The sequence below is a fragment of the Culicoides brevitarsis genome, chromosome 2 (assembly GCF_036172545.1).
Source record: "Culicoides brevitarsis isolate CSIRO-B50_1 chromosome 2, AGI_CSIRO_Cbre_v1, whole genome shotgun sequence".
Classification (NCBI taxonomy): Eukaryota; Metazoa; Arthropoda; class Insecta; order Diptera; family Ceratopogonidae; genus Culicoides; species Culicoides brevitarsis.
This window is the reverse complement of record NC_087086.1, coordinates 38,394,676-38,408,516: the sequence shown is the minus strand read 5'-3', so window position 1 is coordinate 38,408,516 and position 13,841 is coordinate 38,394,676. Positions and strand designations below refer to the sequence as shown.

At 24.2% G+C, this 13,841-nt stretch overlaps 1 protein-coding gene across 4 annotated transcripts in view; it reads right to left on the bottom strand.

The window, feature by feature from the left end:
* Positions 1-13,841, bottom strand: part of LOC134830846 (putative mediator of RNA polymerase II transcription subunit 26) — a 76,217-nt gene that overhangs the window by 24,175 nt on the left and 38,201 nt on the right. For 2 of the 4 annotated variants that reach the window (XM_063844442.1, XM_063844443.1), the window contains 5 exons: positions 9,321-10,022; positions 7,136-8,029; positions 5,382-5,696; positions 3,545-4,017; positions 2,602-3,315 (listed from right to left, as the gene is read on the bottom strand). In XM_063844442.1, coding sequence (XP_063700512.1) covers positions 3,259-3,315; positions 3,545-4,017; positions 5,382-5,696; positions 7,136-8,029; positions 9,321-10,022 — 2,441 coding nt within the window. In that variant the 3' untranslated portion in view covers positions 2,602-3,258. Of the gene's footprint in view, positions 1-2,601; positions 3,316-3,544; positions 4,018-5,381; positions 5,697-7,135; positions 8,030-9,320; positions 10,023-13,841 lie in introns of those variants that run through there. The other 2 variants (XM_063844444.1, XM_063844445.1) reach the window with 1 other exon arrangement.

Sequence of the window (13,841 nt, the reverse complement as noted above, 5' to 3'; positions counted from 1 at the left end):
GCTCCTTCTATAAAAAGTCCATATTTTATTTCGATAAATTTTGCATGTAACATTGGAGTTGGTTGGCTGCAACAAATATATAAGTCGAAAATGTATTCCGATTTCATGATCTTCATGTGCTGCTTTGGTAGTTTTTAATACTTGAAGGATTTTTCTTTAATTCAAGGTATGTTAATGAATCTTTTAACTTTGGGAAGGAATGTTTTGCTGATACTCTATGCATTACAATTTTTCATCTCAGTTGGTTATCGACCAAATTTAACATTTCCGTTTAATTTTTGTTTCTCTTCTTATTAGCTGAAACTTTTAAAATTATGAAATTATTTGACTTCAGATTAATTTAAATTTTTTTCTAATTTCAATTTTTAATCATAAAATCTAGAAAAGATACTTACCTCTTTACTGTCTTTTTTTTAAATATCTCGTTCATTCTTTCACGTTCAGATATACCAAAAATGCGCTCACGTCAAAGCCAAAAAATTTTAGTACAAAGTCTTTTTAAATTACATTTTTCAATTCTTCATAAAAAACTTTGATAAATTCTTTAATGTAAGAATTTCGATTCCTCTACTTTATCAAACTTTACTTCATAACATCTAATCGATTGCAAACCACTTTTTTCCAACAAAATCTTCTTTTTTTTAAATTCATCTTTTATTTTATCTTGGGATAAAACTTTGACATTCAATTGTGACTAAATAAATTCCTCAAATCAGTTACGACAAGAAATCATGACCTATGTTTAAACGAAATCCTTTACCCTTTTCTTTTCGTTGAAATCTTTAAACCAAAAAAAGAAGGAAATCAAATGTCACCTGACATTTTTCCAAATTAGAATTGATTTGTGTGTCAAATCAGCACGAATCTTTAAAATCGCGTCGTCAGTTTCGAAACATTGCGAAGAAAAATAAATAAATAAATCACGGAAAAATTGTATCTATCGAGCAATTCTTCCGTAAATTTATTTCCTTCCATCAGTCACTCTCTTCTCTCGTGTTCTCATCTCAATGAACCGAAGCAAGCGAAGAAAAAAAAATTGTACGTATATTGCAAATGAAAAAAGTTTTCTCATTACATTTACTCTGGTTCCTTGTTTGGTTCGATTCATGTTCAAAGAGCTTGACAGAGGAGCGTAAGAAGCAACGAAAGAAGAGAGTTAAGCAGTAGTTTAGTAATTTTTCTTGTTTTTTTTTATTTTATCATATTATTTTATAGATACGAGTTTTTTTTTATTTTTAAACCGAATGACATTACCAACAAACATTAAAACTCGAAAAAAAAAACTAAAAACAAACAAATAAAAAAGGAGTCGAGTAAAAAGACAAACAAAATTAATGTTTTTTTTTCGTATAAACGGATCAGTGAACAACAAATGGAGTGCAGGGGGACATGAGTGGACAATAATTGATAATGGGAGACCTTTTTCCATTGTTTCTGAAGAGGCAAACAACTTTCTATATTTATTTATTTACTTATTAAGAGGTTATTTGATTGTTTGTGTTTGTACTGAGGGGAACTTTCTTTACTGCTCTTTGGTATGGAGTGAAATGCATTTTTTTTTAGAAAAAATAGAAAATGGTCACATGTCACGCAAAATATTCATGAGACGACCATGAGATTACAAATACGAATGAGTGAAAAAAAAGGTTGATTGAAGAAGAGTGAAGTGAAAAATAAAACCTTTTAAAAAAACGAAAAGTGCATTTGCATACCTTTGACCATTCTGACGATCGAATATCCTTCATCCAACGAAAAAAAGCAGAAGACAAAAAAGCACTAATGCATCAATCTCTGTGATGCAAATATCGTGTTTCGCCAATTATTCGATGGCACTAATTCACTCTGTGTCTCATTTTTGTATAGTGTTAGAGTGCATTTGAAATGAACTTTGATGTCAAATTCGCTGAAGAAGTACGCATTAAGTTGTTTCAGCAATTAAATTAAGCCTGCTTTAATTTTTTTTGTTTTCGGAATTCGAGAAGTTGTTTCTAATTTGAAATGTTTTTTTTTTGTAGAAGGAATTTCCGTGCGGTTATAATCTAGTTTGTCGTTCGAGAAAGCATCAAATTTGTTTGTCTTTGACGCATTTTCTGCGGTGGTTTTGGTTTTCTAACTTTTGAACACTTTTAGTATTGCGGATGTCGTGTCATGTCAAATGGCACACAGTGAGAAGGAAATTTGATGAGATTTAAGATTTTTACTTGATCTCAGAGAGAATTTGAGATAAGCGCCCTCTAACGGAGTGATTATGAACTATTAAATGAGATAAATATCAAATTTGTTAAAGATCGCGATCTATAGATCAAGGCAAATTTTTTTCTGATCTTTGTCTTGATCTTATAGATCGCGATTTTTTACAAATTTGATATTTTTTGACATTAAAGATCTTTTATATGAGATCGTTAACTCTCAAAATTCTAAATTCACTTCGTTTTTAGTATACTAAAGAATTTTGAGAGTTTACGATCTCTACTTCAAATTCTTGAAAATGGCGGGAAAATTTGTAAAAGATCGCGATCTAAAGATCATAAAAAAAATAATAGATCAAGATTAGTTGAAACGATCTATTCTTTTGTGATGATCTTTAGATCGAGATCTTTCACAAATTTTCCCGCCATTTTCGATAAATCTCATCAGAGATCTTAAACTTTAAAGATCTATTAGAATTTTTTAATAGATCTTCATAGTTTACGATCTCTCCAATAGAGGGCGTTTATTTAGCGGCTTTTCTCAGTTTCTAATCGAATTCTTTAGAGAAACTTTTTGCATTGATACAAAAAAGTATGAGAGACACTTTAGCCCAGTTTTATCTTAAACATTTTCTATTTTGTATCATCCTTAATTGACTTCTATTAGTTCAAATTTTCTCTCAAGATCCAAGAAAAATTCCTTCTCATTATGCGCATCAAATGACATTGTCTCTCCGCATTCCTTTCCTGTTCTCTTTTTCTCAACACCTGAACAATTTTCTATCTAACTGTCTATCCTTATAATGCTCATCCTGCTACAAACAAAAAACTGGGGGAAAAAATTATAAAAGGTACACACAAAACTTTTAACTATTTTGGAAATTTGATATTTTTCTGATGTTCTCTGCTGCTGAAAACCTCGTTGACTAACTGCCTGACATTAGAAATGTAGTTCGAAAAAAAAAAAAATAAAAAGTTTTTTAACACGTTTCGCTTGTCTGTGATATCAGTGTTGTCTATTATTTTATTGTTTGAGTGAACTGTTGGCTGCTAAGAGACACGAATGGAATTATTCTTGTTTCATTTTATCTTTGTTGTTGGCTTTTTTCGATGGCATCGGAGCATGCTGCTTGACACGTGTAAATTTTAACGAATGCAAAAAAAAAAAATAAAAAAAGGATAAAAATAAACTTTTAGTTTGACGAAACATTTAAATTGCATCATCACGGATTATAATAATTATCATCATCGTCGTTGGGTTATGCAAGGATTTAACAACTTTTAACGAGGTAGTTGTCATGACACTCGGATTCGGAATTGGAGGAAACAACAATCAAATTAATAAAGATACTCACGACAAATGGCGGCAATACGACAGCTAATCCGGCATTATTGATGTAAAACAATTTTTCATACTCTTCGTCATTCATCATGGTGTCCTTTTCAATGCCGCAATCGATTGTCGTCGTCGTATCATTTTCTTCTTCCATAACAGTCGATGTCGTTGTCTCATTACGGCAATGTCGATCAATTTCACTCAAATTACGCGTTTTATGAGCCACGTTTGAAGATGTTTCAATTGTGCCGCCAGAATGGGGTTCTGGCAGCAAAAATTGCTGCGAAAATAATACTAAATCCTCAATTATGTCATCGATTAATGGAATGTTGAACGTTGTCGTTGTCTCGGATGAGGAATCGCACGTGTCTGTCACGTTAATACTATGAGAAATTATCGGTTGGATCGTTGGCGTTCGGGCACGTTGCAAATTAGCATTTAATTCGTTGAAGATTTCTTTGATTGTGTTGTCGATGGATTCGGCGTAGTTGTCTGGAAAGGGTTTTGTGAACATAGTTGTGAGCTTGAATTTGATAAAAAGCTCATTTGAAAGAAATTTTAAGGTAAAAAAAAATAATTTTGACAGAAAAAAATTAATTTTTTAAAAATATTTAATTTAAAATATATTTTTTTAATATTTTAATTGAAAATATTTTTTTGAATATTTTAATTAAAAATATTTTTTTGAATATTTTAATTAAAAATATTTTTTAATTATGATAAATAATAAAATCATTTTTTCAAAAATTTTTTAATTTAAATTATTTAAAATATTTTTTACCAAATTTTTAGAAATTTTCAATTAAAAATAAATTTTTAATTATTTCTAAAATATTTTAATTTAAAAAAAAAAATTTTAAATATTTTAATTAAAAAAATATTAAAATTCAATTAAATTGAGTAATAAATTGATTAAAATTTAATTAATTTTAAAATTATTATAAATTTTAATAAATTTAAATATTATTTTCTAAAAAAATGAAAAATTTGTTTTAATTTGGAAATTTTTTAAAAATATAATTTTTTAAATTCAATTATTATCTGAAAAAATTAAATAAAAAATTAAAAAATTTTTTAATATTTTTTAAAAATATTTTAATTGAAAAAAAAATAATTTATTTTTTTAATTTTATTAAAAAATTTAATTATGAAAATTAAATTAATTTTTTAATTTAAATTAAATATTTTTTAAATTAGAAATTTTCAATTAAAAATAAAATTTTAAAAATTTAATTTTAATTTTAAAATTTTTTTTTATTTATTGAAAAAATTATTAAAATTTAAATAAAATTTTAAAATTAAATTGTTTTAAATTTAAATAAATATTTTCTAAAAAAATGATTATTTTATTCAGATTTGTTTAATAAATTAACTTTTTTGCTCATTTATTTTTTTTTTTCATAACTTAATTTTTTTATAAATTTTAATGTTTTTAAATTCAAATTTTTTATTATCTGAAAAAATTAAATTATAAAAATTTGAAAATTGATTTTTTGCTAATTCAAAAATTTTTGTAAAATATTATTTTTAAAATTTTAACAGTTTTAAGTCAAATAAAAAATTAAAAAAAAATATTATTTTTTTTAAATTAATTAAATTTCTGTGAAAAAATGAAAAAAAAATAAAATTTGATACTAAAAATTTTTTTAGATTTTTTAAATTTATTTTTTTTAATTAAATAAATAACTTTTTTTATCAAAATAATTAATTTTTTTTTAATTTTTTGTCAAATGTAAATTTCAAGTAAAATGAAGCTTTTTATCAAATTTCACGTTTTCAAGACACGTTTTCATCAATCGTGCCTGATTCCGGTCACTCATCACATTTAATGAAGTACTTTGATTTACGCTCATTACCGTTACTCGTATTCTCCTTTAGCTGCGTTATCGTCTCCGAATTCGACGTAACAACACAATCCGAACGACAATTGTTATGATAGTCATTATCATCATCGTTAAAATTAATTAAGTTGTCCGTTTTCTCTTTGCGCGCTTCCATGGCACAAGATTCGAACGTAACGTGTCTTTGTTGTTGCTCAGTCTCATTGGCAGCTCCGACAAAATTAGTTGTTTGTGCGTTATTGTCGGATGAGCTGGCACAAATAGGTCCAAACTCCCGCACAAAGATGTCATACGGAATGACAATGTACTCGCCATCCGTGTAGCATTTGCCTTTTGAAAGTCCCGAAAAAGGTTTTGCATCGATGGATTTGATGTGAATTAAAAGGCAGGACAAAGAGAGAACGAGAGAAAAAGAGAGAAATAAGTGTTGAGAGTTAATTAGTGAAGTGAAGCAAATAATTTCATTAGCACTGGTTTGGGGAATTTTCGGAATTGATTTGTTTTGTTGTTTACTGGACAAATGTTTTGATGAAAAAAGGATGGAAAACACTTATTGGAGGACTTGAAATTGTTGTTTTTTGTCTTTTCCGCACTACAAAGAGTCGAAGAGGATACTTGTGATAAATTAAGCATCCTTTGAGGGTTTAATCTGTTTGTTATTGTTTAACTTCTATGAGCAAATAATTTTCAATGAAAATTAAAAGAGAAGTTATTTTTTACTTTTTTGACAATTTTTGTTGATTTTAGTTCAGAAAATTTTTAAATGTCAATTCAAAAAATGACAGTTTAAAAATTTGAAATTCGCTTTTTTGCTAATTCAATATTTTTTTAAATAATAAATTTTCGATTTTAAATATTTTCTAATTATTTGCAATTAATTAATTTAAATTCTAAAAAAAAAAGTTTTTTTTTTATTTTAATTTTTCAATTTAAAAATTTTATTTTTTAATAATTTATAATTAAAAAAAATTAAAACTATTAACAAAGAAAAAATTAAAATTAAAAAAAAATATAAAAAAAAAAATTTTAATTTTCGCTAATTATTTTTTTTTTAATTTATAATTTGACAATTGCTTATAATTTTAAATTAATCAAAAATTTGATTAAATTTTTTAATTTTGAAAATTTTTTTTTTTTAAAAATTTTAAAAAAATTTAATAAATAATTAATAAATTTTAAATTTAAACTAATAAATTAATTAAAGTAAAACTTGAAAATTTAAACTTTAATATTAATAAAAAAAAATTAATAAATAATAAAAAAAAAATTAAAAATTAAAATTTTCAATAATTTTTGTTTAAATATTAAAAAATTTAAAATAAAAAAAAATTTTTAGAATTTAAATTAATTAATTGCAAATAATTAGAAAATATTTAAAAATCGAAAATTAATTATTTAAAAAATATTGAATTAGCAAAAAGCGAATTTCAAATTTTTTAACTGTCATTTTTTGAATTGACATTTAGATATTTCTGACAAAATAAAATATTAATTTTAAAAATATTGCCGTTAAAAATTGAAAATAAAATTATCGCTAATTTAAATTTTTTTATTTTTAATTTTAATTTATAAATTTAATTTTCAGCTTCGTAAATTTTTTTTTATAATTTTTTTTTTTTTGTAATTTGTTTTAAAAATTTCATTAAAAAATCGTTAAAATTTAAAAATATTTAAAAAAAAAATAAAAAAAAGAAAACTCAAAATTTCAAAGGAAACAGAACCAAAGGGACTTCAAAAAAGAGACATTCAACATTCAAAAACCTTCTCACCTTTAATTCTTTCCGCCAATTGAAACACTTCCCGTCGTTCCCTTTCGCACTCGTGAATAATTTCCGCGCTCTCTGCCTCAATAACGGCAGCAGCAGCTGTTGTCTCCTTGTCATCATTATAATTCTCATTACCGCAATTTGTCATATTTTGGCAATCTAACCCGAATTTACGATTATTATAATTATTGTAACAGCGCTCCTCGCTGCCGCTACTCGTTTCAAATAAATATTTTTGATTGCATTCATTAGCATCGACGGTCAGTTCGGCGTGCGGCGCATCAACAACTTCATCTGTATGCTGATGAGATGCAGCAACAACAACACGCCCTTTGGTGTTTTCGTCGAAATTACTGTTGTTGTTGTTACTCTGATTATTGGTTGCGATGGTGTTTTTTGATTCGTCCAAATCCACGGGGATCACGTGAGATACCGCCGCCGTCGCTTGATTATTATCGTTGTTTGTGAAATCTGCGGTTGATTGCACAATTGTAACGTTATTTTGATTGTTTTCGCGTCGTTTGTAGTTGCGCGCCGTTCTTGCGGTGCAACTCGTAATTATTTCGTTCAGCGACGGGAGTTTCGGAGGAGGCGGCAGGTTTTTTGTGGAAATTTTGTTCGAAATTTCTGTCACAGTTTCGACAGTTGTTTGTTGCGTGGATTCCGAATAGGCGGTATTTGTGCTGAAAATTGACTCGAGATCGCTGATGTTGAGATAAGCGGTTGGCTCGACAATGTTGTCGTAGATGCGAGTGAATTCGGAGACAGTTGGCGAGGCATTGGATGAGCGACAACCGCCCGGAGCTGAGGTTGTTTGCATGTCATGAAGGTAGAAACGTGATAAGTCGACGTTTTTTGAGCTTGAACGAGGAGGCGGAGGAGGAATTTTTTGATGATCTTGAGAAAAAAAATTTAAAGTTATAAAAAATTGAAGTTTTTTTTATGAAACGAAAATTTTCAATACAAACGAAACAAAAAAATAATGGGAAAAAATTTTAAGAACCTAAAATTTGAATTCTAGTTTTTTTTTATTTTTAATTTATTTTTCATTTCAGTCTAAAATCAGGAAATTTTAATTAAAAAAATTGAATTAGCAGAAAAAAATAATTTATTTTTTTTAAATTTTAATTTTCTTTGAAAAAAAAATTAAGTTAAAAATAAAATAAAAATATTTTTAAATTTTTTTATTTAAATAATTAAAAAAAATAAATAAATAAAATAAAAATAAAAATTATTATTAAAATAATTTATTTAAATTATTTTTTTACGTAGTTTTAATTTTATAATTTTTAAATTGAAAATAAAATGAAAATAAAATAAAAAAAAATTAAGAATTTTTTTAAAAAAATTTTTAAGAAGTTAAATAATTTTCAATTTTAATTAAAAAATTTTTTGAAAGTTAATTACTTTTCATTTTAATTGGGGCAATTTCATATTTTTTGATTTATTAAAAATAATTTATAAATTTAGAAAATAATTTAATTTAATTTTTTTTTAATTTTTAGAAATTCTTCAAAATAAAAATAATAAATTTTTATAAGTTGAAAAAAAAAATATTTTTCAAAACTCAATTAATTTTCTAAAAAATTATTCATATTTTGGCAATTTATTTTTTTTTAGAAAAATTTAGAAAAAAATATTTAATTTAAATATTTCTTTAAAAATTTTTTGAAATTTTTAATTAGAAAATAAAAAAATTTAAATTAATAAATCGATTTTTCCTAATTAATTTTTTTAATTAAAAAAATATTTTAAAATTAAAAAAAATTAAAAAAGTTTAATTTGGAATTTTTTAAAATTTTTTAATAAATTTAAATAAGTTGAAAATCGACTTTTTGCTAATTCAAAAAAAAAATTTAAACTTTTTTAATTAATTAAAATGAAAAAAAAATTTTTAAAAATATTTTTACAATTTTTAATTCGAAGAATTTTTTTTTAATTTTTTAAAAATTTTTTTAATAAAATTTATTTTTTATTTTTAAATTAAATAATAAAAAAATTGACTTTTTGCTAATTCAATTTTTTTTTCTTAAAACTTTTCTAATTTACTAAAAAGAAAAAAAATCGAAAATGTGTGAAACAATTTGAATAAAAAAAAGAAACGACGAACAAAAAAAAGTTAATTTATTTAGACAACGTTCCACGAAAAAAAAATACGAACATGGAGATAAAAACACGCATCACATACCTTTGGCAGTTTCGTCAACGACGTCGTTGATATCCGACGATGGCTTGCCATGCCAATCATGAAAATTGATATTTTTCTCATATTTGCCCCCAATTTCATCGTAATTTTTATCAATAATCGGAAAATGTCTTTTTATTATTTGCTCAACGTTGTCGTTGCCATCCTTTGGTGCGTCGTGTCGCCTCGCTTTATTCAAATTGGATGATTGAAGGGAGGAAATTGGCGGCCATAAATGTATGTTTTTGCACAAAATTTCCTCCTCGACTTCGCAATGTTCTTCTTTACGATTATTGTCGTGAGTATTTAGGTTCTTCTTGTTTTTCCGTTGCTCTGAGTCGATTCTGGCATCGTTGATAATGATATTGCGCTCTTCCCCCTTCCCCGACGACGTATCGCGTTTCTCGCTGATGCCACGAAGGAGACGCGTTAATGTATTTGACTCGGAACGGTTTGATTGGTTTTCGAAAATGTCTCGAATTTCGCTGATATTTTGATGGCTGTGAGACATTCCTTCGCCGAGTTTTCTCGTTTGGGCGGGCGGGCGTTTTGGAGGCAACGGTTTTGGAACAGGAGACGACGAAAGACGACGCGGAGGCCAAACACATTCTGCTGAACGATGTCGAACTGGATGACGATTGATCCGGAGAACAGTTTCCCGATCGACATCTCGACGAGTTCGGGAACGACTTTGATGCTCAGAAGCTGAGAAAAAAGGAGACGCCTTGTATTTTTTTTTCGTTTTGGAGCAAAAATAAATCATCCAGCTATGAAGAAGGTACTTCTCAATAAAAAATATTTTTATTTTCCGTAAAAAGAATTATTTTTATAAAATAACTTTGTACGTCGAGAACAGATTTCGCATGACTCAGTAGAAATTTTCTTTCTCAATAAAATAATTGCTTTTCCATTTCCCGAAAGTATTGCCAGCTACATCAGCAATGGCATTGCAGCTGAAAGGAAATTCAGCATCAAACAAAAGACCGAAGTAGTAATATGATTTAGGGAATTTAATCGAGTGTAAAATTACTTTTATTATTATTATTTGTGTTGTTTTTGTTTTGTTTTTGACTGTTTTTACTAAATCAATGTTGCTTCGATGGCATAAAATATTTTTTTTTCTCTCGTTCGGTGAAAAATTTGCTGTAAAATTATGTACTTAAACATGTTTTGAGTTGTTCATCGATTTAGGGATTTTAACGGATTTTTACATAAACGGTTTCGGTTTATTTTTTATTTAATTAAAAATAAATTTTAATAATTTTAAATTATTTTAATTAATCTTTAATTTTATTTTTTTTATTTAATTTTAATTTTTTTAAATTATTCTTTTTAAAATTAATTTTTAAATATTTTTTTATTTAATTTTTTAATTATTTTTTTAAACTTAATTTAATTTAATATTTATTTAATTATTTTAAAAATAAATAAAAAAATTAAATAATTTTTTTTTATTTTAATTTTTCAAATAATTTCAAAACTCGACTTTTAAAAATAATTAATAATTAAAATAATACTTCAAATAATTGAAAAAATTTTTTTTTTTATGACTTTTAGTGAAAATTTGTAAGAAATTAAAAATTTTTTTTAAATTAATTTTTAAATTAAATTAATATTAATTTTATTAAATTATTTTTTAATCAATTTTTAAATTATTTTATTTTGTTTTAATTTAATTTTTAATTAATTAAATTTTAGAATTAAATAAAAAATTTATATAATTTTTTTTTAATTTTTCAAATAATGAAAACTCGACTTTTTAAAAAAATTCAATATTTTTTTAAGTTAAAATTTGTAAAAAATTAAATAATTTTTTTTTTAATTAATTTTTTTTTATTTATTTTTTAACTTATTTTTTTTTACTTAATTACATTAATTAATTTTTCCATTATTAATTTTATTAAATTATTTTTTTATTAATTTTTATTTATTTTTTTAAATTAATTTAATTAAAATTTAAAATTTAATTAATTTTTTAATTAATTAATTTTAGAATTAAATAATTTTTTTTAATTTAAATTTTTCAAATAATTTCAAAACTAAACTTTTAAAAATAATTAATAAAAAATTAAATATTTTTTTTTTAATTTTCAAATTTTTTTTTAATTTATTTAATTATTTTGTTTTTATTTAATTAAATTTTTAATTCAAATTACTCCAAAATTTGATTTTTAAAAATTATTTCAAAAAATTTAATTTTTTTAATTAATTTTTTTTATCTTGAACCGAAAACCAAAAACTTAATATCCGTTAATTTCCAACTTAACTTTTTAAAAAAATCCTCCAATAATATTTTACAAAAACTGATTTATAACTGCTGAATAATTTAAAAATAAAAACTTTTTTGTCGACCAAGAGATTACAAAACTTTTACCTGTTCAATAATTCCTCTCCGATAAATTCCAATTTTCAAATCCGACTGTCTCGGGAATTTATTGAACTTTACACTTTAATTGAAATTGAAAACATGTGTTTACCAAAGTGACAATCGCTCGTCAATTATTCAAAACTCAACCGAAAAATTACATCAATCTTCTCTCTCTCTCTCAGTCGCCGCCGCAAAAATCTTCGTCGTTGAAAATTTTTGCTTCTTGCAACTCGTTATTTATGCAAGTTGTTCAATTATTCGTCTCAAAGTGCAGCTTTTTAGCTTTTTGCTCGCGCTAATGGCTTCGTAATAGTTTTAAGTGTGTCGCCCAACACCGTTCATAATAAATTCATTACGAAACTTGAGGTTTTTTCGCTTGAAAGTAAATATCGTTGCGCGTTGCCTCTCGATAAAAGTAATCAGAGAGCGACGGAGTTAACACGTTATTTCGATCTTTTGCACGTAAATCGCTCATATTACATGCGCGCATGCAATTTTACCTCAAAAAAGGTAAATAACAACAACATCAAGGAACAATGCAAAAGTTTGCCTTCAAAACTTTTCGTATCCGAATTCGGCTTCAATTAAATTTTTACTCGTCGAGCGAATTTTCGCCAACAAACAAAAAACTTTCGGCTCCAGAGTGAAAGAGAAATCGTCTGGAAAAGTCAACACATGTCACGGAAAGCAGTCTCTCCGGAATTGTCAGGTAAGAATTTCGCCATGTGAGTGTCGTACATTAAAGATTCTCGTGCTGCTGCTGCAGAGAGAAAATCGTGTTACATGTGTAATTACATATGTTGGATGTTTTTCGAACAAAGTACACGCAGTGATTTCACATCGTTGAGGTAGCTGCGAGCGATGTAGATGGGAAAATTGGAAAATAAACGGAAAAACTTTTACATTTTCGTTTCTTTATCTTTTATTGGCATGGATACGACGACGACGACGACGATATGGGATAAGTTAATATCGAGTAATGCAATTAAGAAAATGGATTGAATTCGGATTTTTGAGTTTTAGTTTTTGGTAAGAAATTAAAAATTATTTTTTTTTTAAATTAAAATAAAATAAAATTATTGATTTTTTAAAACATTTTTGTCAAGAATAATTTTAAAAATTTATTTTTATATATTTTTTTAATTTTTCAAGGCTCAAGATAAAGATTTTTAAAATAAAAAATATTAAAAAATTAAATAAAAATATAATAATTTAATTAAAATTAATTAATAAATTCATTTAAAAATTTTATTTTAATTAATTTATTTTTTATTTTAATTTAATTTAATTTTTTTAATTTTATTATTTTAATTATTATTCTTTAATTTTGTAAAAATTGTATTTTTTACAATAATTTGAATTAAATAATTAAATTAATTAATTAATTTTTATATATTTTAATTTTTTTTTTGTTTGTAATTGTTGGAGTAAAATTATTTATAAAAAAATATTTAAAATTATAATAAAAGAATAATTGAATAAAATTATTTAATTTTTTATAAAAAAAGATACTAAAAAAATTAACAAAAATTTATCAAAATTTCAATATGAATAAATAACGAAATTAATAAAAAAAAAAAATTCATTTAAAATAAAAAAAAATTGATAAAAATTAATTAAAATTAATTATTATTTTTTTTAAAATTTTGAAGATGAATATTTTAATTTTTTTTTCTTAAAAAAAAGAAAAATCAATATCAAGATGAATAATTAGAAATAAATTAAAAATATTTGAAAATGATAAAAAATTAAAAAAAATAATAAATTATTAAATAATAATTAATTAAATTAAATACAAATAATTCGATAATATTAAATTTAATTAAATAAAATTAATTAAAAATTTATTTTAAAAAAGAAGAGAAGATGAACTATTGAGAAAATTAATTCTGAAGATTTTTTGTACTCAGAAAAGTATCCGAAGATTTTCAGTAAAAAAAAAACAATAAAATAATTAATTGACAAGAATTTTATATTTTTAAGCCTTCCAAAAGTCTAAGCTTGAGATTATATCATCTTTTAAATAATTAATTAAATAATTTTTAATTTATAAAAAAAGTCATAAAAATTTATTTATAAAAATTAAATTCAGTAATGGTAATTAAAATAAATTAATTTGAATAATTAAATTAATAACTAAAAATAAAAAAAAATAT